The sequence below is a fragment of the Monodelphis domestica genome, chromosome 8, assembly GCF_027887165.1.
Source record: "Monodelphis domestica isolate mMonDom1 chromosome 8, mMonDom1.pri, whole genome shotgun sequence".
Lineage (NCBI taxonomy): Eukaryota > Metazoa > Chordata > Mammalia > Didelphimorphia > Didelphidae > Monodelphis > Monodelphis domestica.
The window spans coordinates 85,574,047-85,587,101 of record NC_077234.1 but is presented as its reverse complement, the minus strand read 5'-3'; the positions used below and the strand labels follow the sequence as shown (position 1 = coordinate 85,587,101).

Sequence of the window (13,055 nt, the reverse complement as noted above, 5' to 3'; positions counted from 1 at the left end):
AGATGTAGGAGTCAGTAAATGGAGCTATTACTACCACGGGGCAACTTGAGCTTCATTTACTGGCTCCTGCATCTTGTTTTCATACCACTTATCCTGGAAATAAAACAATTTGGTGACAGGACATGAATTTCCTCATTTTAGGCATACTACTAGGGTTGCTTTTTCCCCAAAGGCAGGGATTTTTATAATCTTCCTTTCTGTATTATTTCAGTGTCATGGTAGATCTGGAAAACCAAGGAAGGACTCATTACACCATGAAATTCACCTGTACCCTACTCATTATGGGACTGTGCTATGTGGCACCTTTATTCTGTCATAGCCAAATTGACCTCCTGGCTCTGAACCAAGCAGATCCACAATGCTGGGAATCCTCTTCAGTGCTCCTTTTGGAGATGAGAAAGCCACGCATTTCTGACACTGTGACAGGATTTTGGGACTTTATGATTTACCTAAAGTCATCTGAGAACTTGCAACATGGGGCCCTTTTTTGGGACCTGGCCCAACTCTTCTGGGATATCTATGTAGACTGTGTGCTTTCCAGGAACCATGGCCTAGGAAGGAGACAGCTGGCTAGAGATGAAGAGAAACTCTCCACAATGCATGCACAGCACACAGGAAGTAAGCCTTTTGCCTTTTGTTCCTGTTATCTCAAAGAGGATGTGTGTGTGTGTGTGTATGTGTGTGTGTGTGTGTGTGTGTATGTAGTTTTCAGCCTATTGCCTCCATCATGTCAAAAATGGGAAGTAGATGAATAGCATCTGGTATCACAAGCATCAGCTAGTAAATAGTTGTAGGAAGCTATGATTCACCAAAGAATATTAACAATCCTGAGTCCCCATTAAAAAGTTTTAGAAAGTTCCTTTTCACCTGTTAAAACAAACAAAAGATTTTCAACCCAATGCCACTAGGCAGCTTGGAGGCACAGTGAACAGAGCATGGATAGGTAATAGATGGAGTCATGAAGAACTGAATCCAAATCCTGACCCAAACATTTACTGTGTGCCCTTGGGCAAATCACTTAATCTCTCTCAATCTCAGTCTCAGTTTTTTATCTGTAAAATAGGAATAAGAATAGTACCTACCTCTCAGATCAAAAGATCAAAAGAAATAATATGTAAAGTGATTTTTAGACTCTTAAAGTGCTAAAATAATACTTGTTATTAATATAACCAATGCTTCAGGGGCTCCAAACATGCCACTTGGGAGAAAAAAAAAAGGCCAACTGATATTTTACCTAACTCCATTATTTTGCATGTTTACCATGCAAATATGAGTCCCAACCAGCTGAGTAATGAATCTTTAATGAGTGGTAACCAACTGAAAATTAGGAGATTTTATCAAATTACAATTAGGCATTTTTATGAATGCAGAATTTTATGAAAATAGATAAATCTCTGAGGTCATTCTTTCATTATATGATGTCAAAAAGTCATCCTCTGCCATGTTGTATCTTTGGGATCAGTCTCTTAGGATCACAAGATATTAGAGTTAGAGCTGATCAGATGGGATCTATTCTACCCTCTTATTTTACATTGAATGGAATGAGAAGCAGAGTGGTTAAGTTATTTACCTAAGGTCACATAGGTAAATGACAGATGTGGGATTCTGTCTTCCCCTCCCCTCCCCTCCCCTCCCCTCCCCTCCCCTACCCTCCCCTTCCTTCCTTCCTTCCTTCCTTCCTTCCTTCCTTCCTTCCTTCCTTCCTTCCTTCCTTCCTTCCTATCTTCCACCTACCCTCCCTCCCTCCCCTTCTCTCCCCCAGTTAATTCCATCTCTCCTTCCCCTCCTCCTATTAGAGAAGGCATCATTTGACAAAGAAATATCTGCATATATAAAACTATGTCTTATTTCTCCATTCATAAGTTTTTCTTTGGAGGTGGGCATGCATACGTCATTCTTCAAGCAATATTTCTGTTGCTGCATATAACATTCTCTTGGTTCTGCTTGTTTCACTCTTCAAAACTTCATGTAAGTCTTTTCTTGTTTTTCCTAAATTAACCAGTTCATCATTTCTTATGGTGCAGTGGTATTCCATCACAATAATATGCCATGGCTTGTTTAGCCATTTCTCAATTGATGGGCTTTTCAATTTCTAGTTCTTTGCCATCACAACAAAAGCTGCTATAAATATTTTACAACAGAGATTATTTTCCTTTTTCTTTGATCACCTTAGGAAATAAACCTAGTTTTGTATTGTCTTAACACCTAGATGGAGGGGTTAGCAGTATCTAGTTGGTGTGATAGAGTGCTGGACTTAAGAGTCAGATAAACCTGAATTTGAATCCTACTTCATATTATTAGTTGTGTGACTCTGGGCAAGTCATTTAATGTACCTCAGCTTCCTTATCTGTAAAATGAAGGAGTTGGAGGCAGCAAAGTGGCTTAGTGTATGGAGTGCCTGAGTTCATATCCAACCTTAGTTACTTCCTAGCTGTGTGAGGGCAATTGCCTTGTCCAATTGTTTAGTCCTTATCCCTCTTCTGTCTTGGAACCAATACTTAGTATCAGTTCTAAAAGAGGAGGTAAGGGTTTAAAAAAATGAAGGCATTAGACTTCATGACCAATAATGTTCCTTTCAAATCTATGATCTCATGAACTGAAATGTGATTTTCTTGGTGGTTAGCAGTACATGCTAATAGTTATCTGACATCACCTAAACTTCAAGGTAGGTCATCATTGATATCCATCTTTCTCCTTCACCATTTATTTTTCAGTTTCTCCTTTCATTCCAGGAAGTCAAACAGAATTACTCGGGCTATCAATGACTTCTTGGCTACTGTTCTACAGAGCATCCATCTTCTCTTTAAATAAAAATTGCAGGATTTGCTGAAGCTTCTGAAACTATTCTACCCTCAGTGCTAAATTACCACTTGATATAGGGGGTGACCATAAGCTTTAGGTAAAGGGACTTGTCATATTTGGAATATGAGCATGAAAATTTTATTCATTGGTTTTAACATTTTATGTAAATTATTTTTAATTAAGTTTATTAATTAATTAATTTAGAATACTTTACATGGCTCCATGATTCATATTCTCTCCCACCCCTCTCCTATAGCCAAGGAGCAATTCCACTGGGTTCATATAAATTGTTTTTAACCTGAACTCAGAAAGCAATTAATGTATCAGTTCAGGCTATTTAAGAGTCTCTGGGTAAAAAAAGATACTGAAATGAATTGAAATATTTAAATGAAAAAAGAGATGTTTCATTTTAAAATTCTAATGAAATCTTTTAGATGGGTCATTTGGATTTTGGAGGTGTTACTCTATATTCTTAAAGTAGGCAACTAGTATTACTCTTGGGAACAAAAAATATTAGGATTGGGATGAGATTGGAGGAGATACTTGATCCTTCTCTAAAGGAACATGGAATCATTTGTAATAAAGGGAATATTGAGATAAATATCTCTAAAATAAGGTGTGCTTTGCTTAATAAAATAGATATGTTCTTAATTTTATGCAATGATTACATTTTATAAATTCACTATTTTACATAATATTCCCCTTGGTATGTGTATAAAATCTTTTTTGGAAGAGAAACCACCAGTCTTTGATTTATTTTATAAAACTAAATTTTAATCAATCTGCCTAAATTTAAGCTCATTTATTGTTATAGTCATAAAAATTAACTAATATGATCTCCAGCAAAGTATGTAACTTTTAAAGATCTTAGTTCCCTCATCTGGAAATGATTTGAGATTAGATGAATCCTAAGATGTATTACAGCTCTAACATTCCATGACAATGAAAAAAAATCATCAGAGACACAGAAGTGATATTTTAATGTAGACAAGTGCAAAATAGTTAATTTAGAGGAAAGAGATCACAGAATCATGGAATAAGAGTTGTTCCCTCTGAGTCAGTCAACTATCAACAATAGCTGAATATCTAACTTTTTCCTATCATTTTCCTTCTCAATGGTGATAAAGGAAGAAAATAAAATAATTTAGGAAATATTTAAATACATTCATAGGTGAAGGACTCATAATGAGAAGCTATTATATTTTGAGATCCATGCCTAAACTTTAAAGCTGATATCAAGAATAACTAGGCCATTTTAACAACATGTATTTCTGGGTTACTTTCAAGATAGCAAATTGGATGTGTAATCATCTGACCAAATCTACAATTCACTGATACTTTGATGGATATATGGTTTCCTTGGTGTGAGTCAATAAAGCTACCATAGCTTTAGAGTCTATGAGATTTTTTTGTCTTCATTTCTTTGCAAACTCTCCTTAGAGAATTGTAACACAAGAGATCTTCTTGTTTTTATTTGTCTCTTCTCTTCTCTTTTCTTTTCTTTTTTTTCTTCAGTACTCTGAGCTACTAATGTATGACTTGAGCTGAGTATTTGTTGTCTCCTTTTTTACCCTCATTTACTTCAAAATTTCTTCCCTAGGTCCATGTGCTCCCATTCTTCTGGGCATCAGTTGTCCCCAGGAACTCAGATATCCTTCTTTTCTTAATTCATGAGCAAATCACCTCCTCTTTGGGTGATATGTGCCCATGATAATGTATTTTACACAATTTCTCACATACTATATTTCAATGAATTTGCACCACAGAATTTTGCCATTCTTACATTCTAGAAAGGCAGAGAATTTGTTTTTTTCTTTTTTTTAAAAAAGAAAATACTTTCAATCACTAGTCACTTTTACTGTTTTTCTAGAAATCAGCAGCAAATGAACTAAGAAACAAATAGGCCAAAGGTATTATTTAGATACCTTCAGTGGGGGTGAGAGAATGAGAGCTTATATTGGAAAGTGATTCCAACAACAAAAAAGGTTATAATAAAGTTATTAACTGGAAAAACTAAACATTATAGTAATTGTGCACCAGAAATGTGAAGATACGAGTTTCAGTGGTTTGGAAATAAGTTTATTCTGATTTACTACACTTGAGATAAATTGTAACACTGAATACAATAGATATGATTGCATAAATATACAAAGACATGTGTACATGTCTACATTGCATTACATATTCATAGTCATTATAGATATATGTATGGCAAATTTTCTATTGCATGACAACTTACCCTAGAATTAGCCTTCAGAATGACTTTGTGACCTATTGTTTATTTCCCTTTTTTGCTTTCAGGTTCATATTCTCAGTTCTTAAGAGCCCCTCTCCTAAAGAAGAAAGGATTGATTGAAGATCTGATAAGCATCCATATGCATAAGAGTGGGTCTAGATTGGTTGGAAGAGTTACCAGTGACCTGGGAATAAAGAGAAAATAAATCTAATATTAGATTTAAACCTAGTGTAATTAAAAAAATATATACCTTTTTCTTGTACGTAGTTTCATATTGTATCTGATTCTTTCCCTACATTGGAAACGAGTGCTTTAGAAGTTTCTTTATTTACTTCACAAGCTACTAGGGCTATAGAATCTAGAATTAGAAGAAATCTTAGAGATATAGTCCAGCTTTCTCATTTGCCTGGTGAGGAAGCCAAGGCTCAATGATAATCATTTGAACCTAGGTCTTTTGATCTAGGGTAGTTAGGTGGTACAGTAGATAAAGCACTGGTCTTGGAATCAGGAAGATTCATCTTCATGAGTTCAAATCCAACTTCATATATTTACTAGTTGTGTAACCCTGGGCAAGTCACTTAATACTGATTGCCTTACTTTCCTTGTTTATAAAATATCTGAAGAAGGAAGTGGCAAACCACTCCAGTATCTTTGCCAAGAAAATTCTAAATGTGATCATGAAGAGTCAGACACATCAAACTTTTGACTCTAGGGCTAGTCCCTTTTCAAGACTATATAACTTTGGGGCATTTAGGTAGCTCAATGGCTAAAGCACCATGCCTGGAGATTGGTGGTCCTGGATTCAGATGTGACCTCAGACACTTCCTTTCTATGTGATCCTGGGCAAGTCACTTAATCTCAGTTGTCCAGACCTTACTATTCTTCTGCCTTAAAACTGATAGTATCAATTCTTAAGATAGAAGGTAAGGGTTAAAAAAAGACTATAGCTTGCTCTGTCAGCTAGGACTGACAGGGGTTTGGCTGAGAGAGTAATGAGACAAGAGTGAGGTGGTACAGTGAAACTTTGTTGGAGGCAAGTAGGGGCAAAGAGGGAAGGGAGGGAAGGAGCAGTAAAGGAGAGAGGCCCAACACCAGGAGAGTTGTCCTGTCTGGGTGGGGGGGAAGAATGATAGGGGAAAGGGGCAGTGAGGGGGAAGATTGGCACCAGTAAAGGTGGCTGCCAAATCTCTACCTGAATGGAAAAGGATGCAACTCCTTATAAGATTGGAAGAATAGGTGGTGTAGGGATGAGGTAACCTGGATTGTTTCTATTGGTTCAGGTGAGATACTTGGGTCTATTTCCTTCCTGAGGTGATAGGGAATCTCAGTCTTTAGAGTTGGGGGGAAGTTCCCAGGCTGATGATCAGTCATGCAGGAGGTATTACAGGGAAATCCTGGTGTTCTACCAGATTTTGCTGGGACGGATTCTGTTTGGGCAAGTGCCAGGGTTGGGCAGGGCTATTAGTTTTGATAGGGATGGCGTGAAGGGGGGTTTTGGTCCCATGGTCTCTCACTCCTATTAGATAGGAGTCTGCAAATGATGGATTACACATACTGAGCAGTCTTTGATCTAAATGATTAAATTCAGCTTCCAAAGGCAGAAGAGGATTGGAAGAATCTGATTTATTGCATCCTCTTGTTACTTTCATCTTTAAAGTAAGAATTCTCATGAATTTTGTTTCTTCTCTAAACTGAATGCCTTTCTTAAAAAAAAAAAGCAACCCCTACTTTCTTTCATAGTAACAACTCTAAAATGAAAAGGGCTAGGCAAGCAGGATTAAGTGACTTGCTCAGGGACACACATTAGGAAATGATTTGAACCCAGGTCCTCCCAGCTCCAGGTTTGGTTCTCTATCTACCATGCTACCTAGCTGTCTACTAAACTGCATGGTTTTAAAATCATGAAGTACTGTATTGCAGTGTGTATAGGGAAAGTACTAAGGATGGATTGGGAGTTCTGGCACATTGAATGGAAAAATTATTGTACATGGGTTATAGCAAGAGAAACAGATCAGCATAGTATTTATTTGCCTATTAGAATTACAGTTCTCAAATTCTATCAAGTTCTAGGGTGGTCTGTTTAAAGACATCTAGCACTCAAAAGAAAGAGGAAAAAAGTTAGTGGATTAGTAATATTGAGAGATTCCATGATAAATGAACATGCTTCTAATTGACTAGAAAATCAACAAAGGGTTGGTCTGAAATGAGAAACATGGCAAATCTCAAACTAGGGTTCTATAAGAAGAGTGCCTCAAATAAGACATATAGAGAGCATATGGATTAAATTTAGCGAGCAGAAACAAGCATCCCATCTACAACTTCATAAAGTTTTTGTGAGAATCCAATGAGATAATGTATGTAAAGGATTTTGCAAACTTTAAAGAGCTATTTAAAAGCACCACTACCACCACCACTTTAACTCCTCCTCCTCCTATTACTACTATTACTACCACCACTACTATAACTCAAATTTCATAGAGCTAGGAAAAATGTATACAGAAAAGTGAATGAGTCTAGAACTTGTTTAAAGCAGGGAAGGCTTATTAACTAATTCATTAGAGTCCTGTTTACATTTTGGTTGTTGGATCAAATAATTTTAAAAATCCTTACCTTCTGTCTTAGAATAGATACTGTGTATTGGTTCTAAGGCAAAAGAGTGGTAAGAGCTAGGCAATGGGGGTTAAGTGACTTGTTCAGAGTCAAACAGCTAGGAAGTGTCTGAGGCCACATTTGAACCCAGGACCTCCCATCTCCAGGATTGGCTTTCTATCTACCGAGCTTTTCCCAATCATTATTTTTAATACTTTTCTCCTTTATTGTAGTTATAATACTTGGTAAATAATAACCTACTTAAAATTTCAGTAGGAAGTAAAAAAGCGGTTTCTAGCTTTCCTCTTTTTAGGAAGGAGAGAACTTTGAAAAATAAACTCCCATATTGATGTTACTTTAAAATCAAAGTAGCTTAAACTAACAAATGATCTATATACTTAGACCTGAATAAAACCTTAGAAGTTGTCTAGTATAGGGGAATATCAAAGGGTGAGGGTCCATGACTAACATCCTAGATTTATTTCTCATGGCTCCCCATTTAAACCTTCTACATTATGGCCCAATCAGATCACTTGTTATTCTCCAAACTCAAGAGGTCAACTCCATCTTCTGCCTTAGAAGTACCTGTTTTATGTGTCTAAGAACCTCTTCCTTTTCATATCCATCTCTTAGAATCCTTTGCTTCCTTTAAGGCTCATTTCAGGTACTTTTCTTTAAGTGAAGTGTTTATTGATTTCCTTTCCTAAGAACCCTCAAATTATCTTGTGTTTAATTATAGGTTTATATGTTATAATCCCAGTGCAATGCAGGCTCATTGGGGATAGAGACTATACTAATTTTTTTCTGTGAATCTCCATGCTTATAACAATACCTTATATATAGCAGACACTTTAAAATGTTCATGAAATTGAATTGAAGTGTCCATGGGCATCCAGAAGATGTTCTATAGTCATAAATGTGAATCTGGAGTTTAGAAGAGAGCTTAGGCTTGAGAAAAAAGACTTGGGAATCTCTGGGCCTCAGTTTCATCATCTATAAAATGTATCTAAGTTCTCTTCTAACTCTAAAAGGTATTATACTATGAATCATCTGTATGGAGGTGGTAGTTGAAGTTATTAAGAATAAATAAGATTGCAAACAGAGATAGTATGGAAAGAGCAAAGAAGAGAGCCAAGGACAAATCCTTAGGGGAATATCTATATTAAAAGGACAGGAAGAAGATAAGGATTCATCAAAATAGAGCCAGAGGGAGCTGTTAGATAGATGGGAGTGGAATCAGGAGAATATACTTTATTTGAGGTCCAGGAAGAAAAGGAAATGTAATAAGAGGGAATGCCCAACAATATCAAAAGCATTTCTACTAGCAGCAATGCAATGACCCAGGACAATCCAGAGGGACTTCTGAGAAAGAACACTATCCACATCCAGAGGAAGAACTGAGGGAATAGAAACGCAGAACAACATATGATCAATCATGCAGTTCAATGGGGATTATGATTGGGGTTTCAGTGTTAAAAGATCACTCTACTGCAAATATGAATAACATGGAAACAGGGTTTTAATAATGATACATAGATAATCCAGTGGGACTGCTTGTCAGCTCTAGGAGGGGGGGAGGAAAGGGTTGGGGAGTGGGGGGAATCATGAATCCTGTAACCATGGGAAAAATATTCTAAGTAAAAAAAAGGGGGGGGGGAACCAACAATATCAAAAGCAGCAGAGAGGTCAAAGTGAATGAGACAAATAAAAACCATTGGGTAGTATTTGAAATAGCAGTTTAAGTAGGGACAGAAGCCAAATTACAAGAAGTCATGAGAAAACAGACAAATTAGTTAAAAAAAAGAAATAAACAAAAAAACCAGAGGCATTTAGGTGGCTTAAGATATAGAAAGCCAGGCCTGGAGATGAAGGTCCTGGATTTGAATCTGGCCTCACAAACAATAGCTATGTTACCTGGACTAATCACAACTTCCATTGCCTACCCCTTACTGCTCTTCTGCCTTGAAACTAATACTTAGTATTGATTCTAAGACAGAAAGAAAGGGTTAAAAAAAACCCTATCTTAATCAAAAAATTTAGTCTTGGAAGGGAGGTGAAAGATAGGACTGAATGGGCTATTCTCCCTAATCCTCCATCTCCCCCTCCCCAAACCATCAGTGGAGTAATTTGAATATGTTTCTAGATAAATAAGAAGTCAGTAGAGAAGTAGCTGTTGAAAATGCATGAAAGGCAATGACTGCCAAGTAAAGTCCTGAAGGAGGCAAATGTCAGCATAATATAGGCTTCAAGGTTAGTAGATTCCTCACAAATCTCAAATTTGGCATAATAGGAAGAAGTTTCAACATCTTTTGGATACCTCTGTTTCTCTTGAAATAGACCAATTCTTCACTTTTCTGATAACTCATCTTTCAGAAAATAGAAGATTCAAGGATAATTGTAATAATATTATCACCCTAGTCTGACCAAAAGGGAAGAGCTGGTTAATGAAGTAGAGATGACTCTAAAATGTTTTAGGAATTGTAAAGGCTAAGGCAGAGGAAGGCCAGATATAATTAGATCTGTCTAGTAGCAGGGGTTCTTAACCTTTTTTGTGTGTAATAGACCCCTTTGGCAGGCCCTTTCCCTGTCATCAAGTTAAAATTACCTAGGATTATAAAGGAAAAAATTATATTTAAATATAATTATCTATCTATCTATTTATCATTTATCTTCACAAACCTCAGGTTTAGAATTCTCATTTTAGATTTTAGAAGTAACATGTTTCAAAGAGTTAAAAAAAAAAGATTTGTAAGACCATACAGCCTGAGACACAATAGAACATTAAAGCTGGTTATTTAATAAAAAGTTGAGTTGCTCTCAAGAACAAAATTCTTATGACATTGGGAACAGTTGATTGTAGAGAGGCAAAAGAAGAGCTGTCTAAAGATATTCATTTAGTAAAGCGGAACTCATTGACCAACTCATCTCTTAAAAGAACAAGTAGACATGGAGGTGAGGGCACAAAAGATGAGGATCAACACAAAAATATGGCAAGGTCCTGTATGAATAGCATGAATAAAATTAAATCTGAGCAAGAGATGGCACTTGTAACAAATGACAAATACAAAAAGGAACCTTTAAAGATATGTATGTATGTATGTATATGTCCATATATATGTACACATATATGTAAATGTGTGGCAGCTGGATGGCACAGTTGCTAGAGTACTAGGTCTGGAATCAGGAAGACATGAGTTCAAATTCATTCTTAGCAATTTCCTATTGTGTGACCCTGGGCAAAACTCTATTTGCCTCAGTTTCCTCATCTGAAAAATGAGCTAGAGAAGGAAATGATGAACCACCAAATGATGAACTTTTGCCAAGAAAACCCCAAATGGGATCACAAAGAGTTGCACTCAACTGAACAACTACCACCACAACAAAAACTACTTTAGAGGACAAGAAGAATTCCAGTTAAACATTTATTATGGATTAATTAATTATTAAGCATTTATTATTTGCAAGGGTTTAAGTCATTTACTGGCTATGTAATCTTGGGCAAGTCAAATATCCCAGGGTTCTTAGCCAATGGTGTCAAACTCAAATAGAAAAAAAATCTTTGCAGACTGCATATTGACTTAGAAAACCACAAATTTACATTATTTGTTTTGTGTTGCATTTTTATCTATTATGTTAAATTTCCCAATTACATTTTAATCTTTTGTTGGCCTATGTTTATGGAGTTTTGCCTGCAGCGAATCTGGCATCTTTGCCTAGGTGATTTACTTAAAATACAAATTGTATTTTTGCATTAGTCTAAGGAAATGATGGTGAACATTTTAGAGAACAAGTGCCGAAACCTAGTGCTGCCCTCCTCCTACCCCAGATAGGGAAGGGAAGAAGTTCAAAGAAGTACTCCCATTGGGCTGTTTGACAGGGATGGGTGATGTACTCAAGTGCACATGGAGAGGGGGAGAGGAGCAGACTGGTCAAGCCTCCCTCTGACTTTCTAGTAATGAACTCTGGCAAACTCGGTGTTGTGGGCATTGCAGGTGTGCCCACAGAAAGGATTCTGCATACTGCCTCTGGCATGTGTGCTGTAGATTTTCCACATGGGTCTAAGGAGTTTCCTAACTGAGAGTTCCCTATATTAATCAAATTAAAGGCTCCTAGAGGAGCTAACATTGTTTGTATCTGTGTGTGTGTGGGGGGGGGGGGTGACAATAGCATGCCAATAGTAAATCATGATAATTTCAGGTGGTAAAGAGTAATGCAAGCCAAGTGATAGGTATCACTGACCCTTGAAAGGACCTAAAGACTCAAGGAGTCAGAGGTGAGGAGGGAGTGCATTCAGGCAAAGGGGAACAACCTATTCAGATGCACAGATATAGGACCTGCCATGCTATGTTTGCATTATAGGAAGTAATATGATTTTCTTAGATTATAGAGGTCATAGAGAGGAAGATCATGGGAGCATCTAGATAGCACAATGAATAGATCACCAAACCTGGAGATGTGAGGACTTGGGTTCAAGTCTGGCCTTTGACACTTCCTGGCTGTAAGGCCCTATTTAAGTCACTTAAACCTATTTGCCTAGGTTACTAAGATGGAAAGTAAGTGGGGTTTTTAAGGAAGTGTATGAATTATAGCAGGAAAAAAATAGGTTGGAATAAAAGTAGATGGCTAGAAATGACATGCCAAGGAGCTTGTGTTTTATCTATGATAAGAAACCATGGCAATTTCTGAATGGGACAGTATTGTGGTTCAAGAAAACTTACCTTTGCAACTTTGTATGGACTATTTAAAAGAAGGTAGGGACTAGAAGTAGGAAGAATAATAATTAGAAGGCCAAACACACTAATGAACTCATGAACTGGTTATGGGAATGACAGGATACAAGAGCTATTTTGAAGGTAATAGTTAGTAATGAATATCAGGGATGAGGGAGAGGAAAAGTCACGGGAGACAGACTGAAAACTTAGTTGACTAGAAGATGCTAGTACCCTCAAAAGAAACAGGGAGGAGCTAATTTATGGGAGAAGATGATAAGCTCCACTTTGGACATATTGAATTTTAGATGCCAATGGGACATCCATTTGGGTATGTTCTTAGACCATTGGCAATGTGGGGACTGGTTTCAGGAGAGAAATTGATTACATATATTTGAGAATCATATACAGACAAGACTAGAGGAGAAAAGAGGTCAGGAAAGAGTCTTAAATGATATTTATGGTTAGGAAGTAGGAAAAAGATGATCATTCACCAAAGAAGCCTAAGAAGGAGTGGTCACATAAGTAACAGATTAGAGTGAGAAAAATGTTTCAAGTCAAAAATGAAGAGAATATTCAGGAGGAAGTGTTGGTCAATTGCTTCAAAAGCAGCATAGAGTTCAAGTAAGAAGACTTGCAAAGAGACCATCGCATTTAGAAGTGAAAATATGGTTAATCATGGAGAAAATATCTTCAGTAAAGGGGTAAATGAGGTCAGA

General features: G+C 36.8%; 1 protein-coding gene across 1 annotated transcript; it reads left to right on the top strand.

Moving 5' to 3' along the window:
- The first annotated feature begins 217 nt into the window (after positions 1-217).
- On the top strand, positions 218-5,598 carry FAM237A (family with sequence similarity 237 member A). Its single transcript, XM_016425121.2, has 2 exons — positions 218-618; positions 5,104-5,598. The coding sequence occupies exons 1-2, from the start codon at positions 255-257 to the stop codon at positions 5,241-5,243; spliced, it is 504 nt and encodes a 167-aa protein (XP_016280607.2). The 5' UTR covers positions 218-254; the 3' UTR covers positions 5,244-5,598.
- Positions 5,599-13,055: the final 7,457 nt, after the last annotated feature.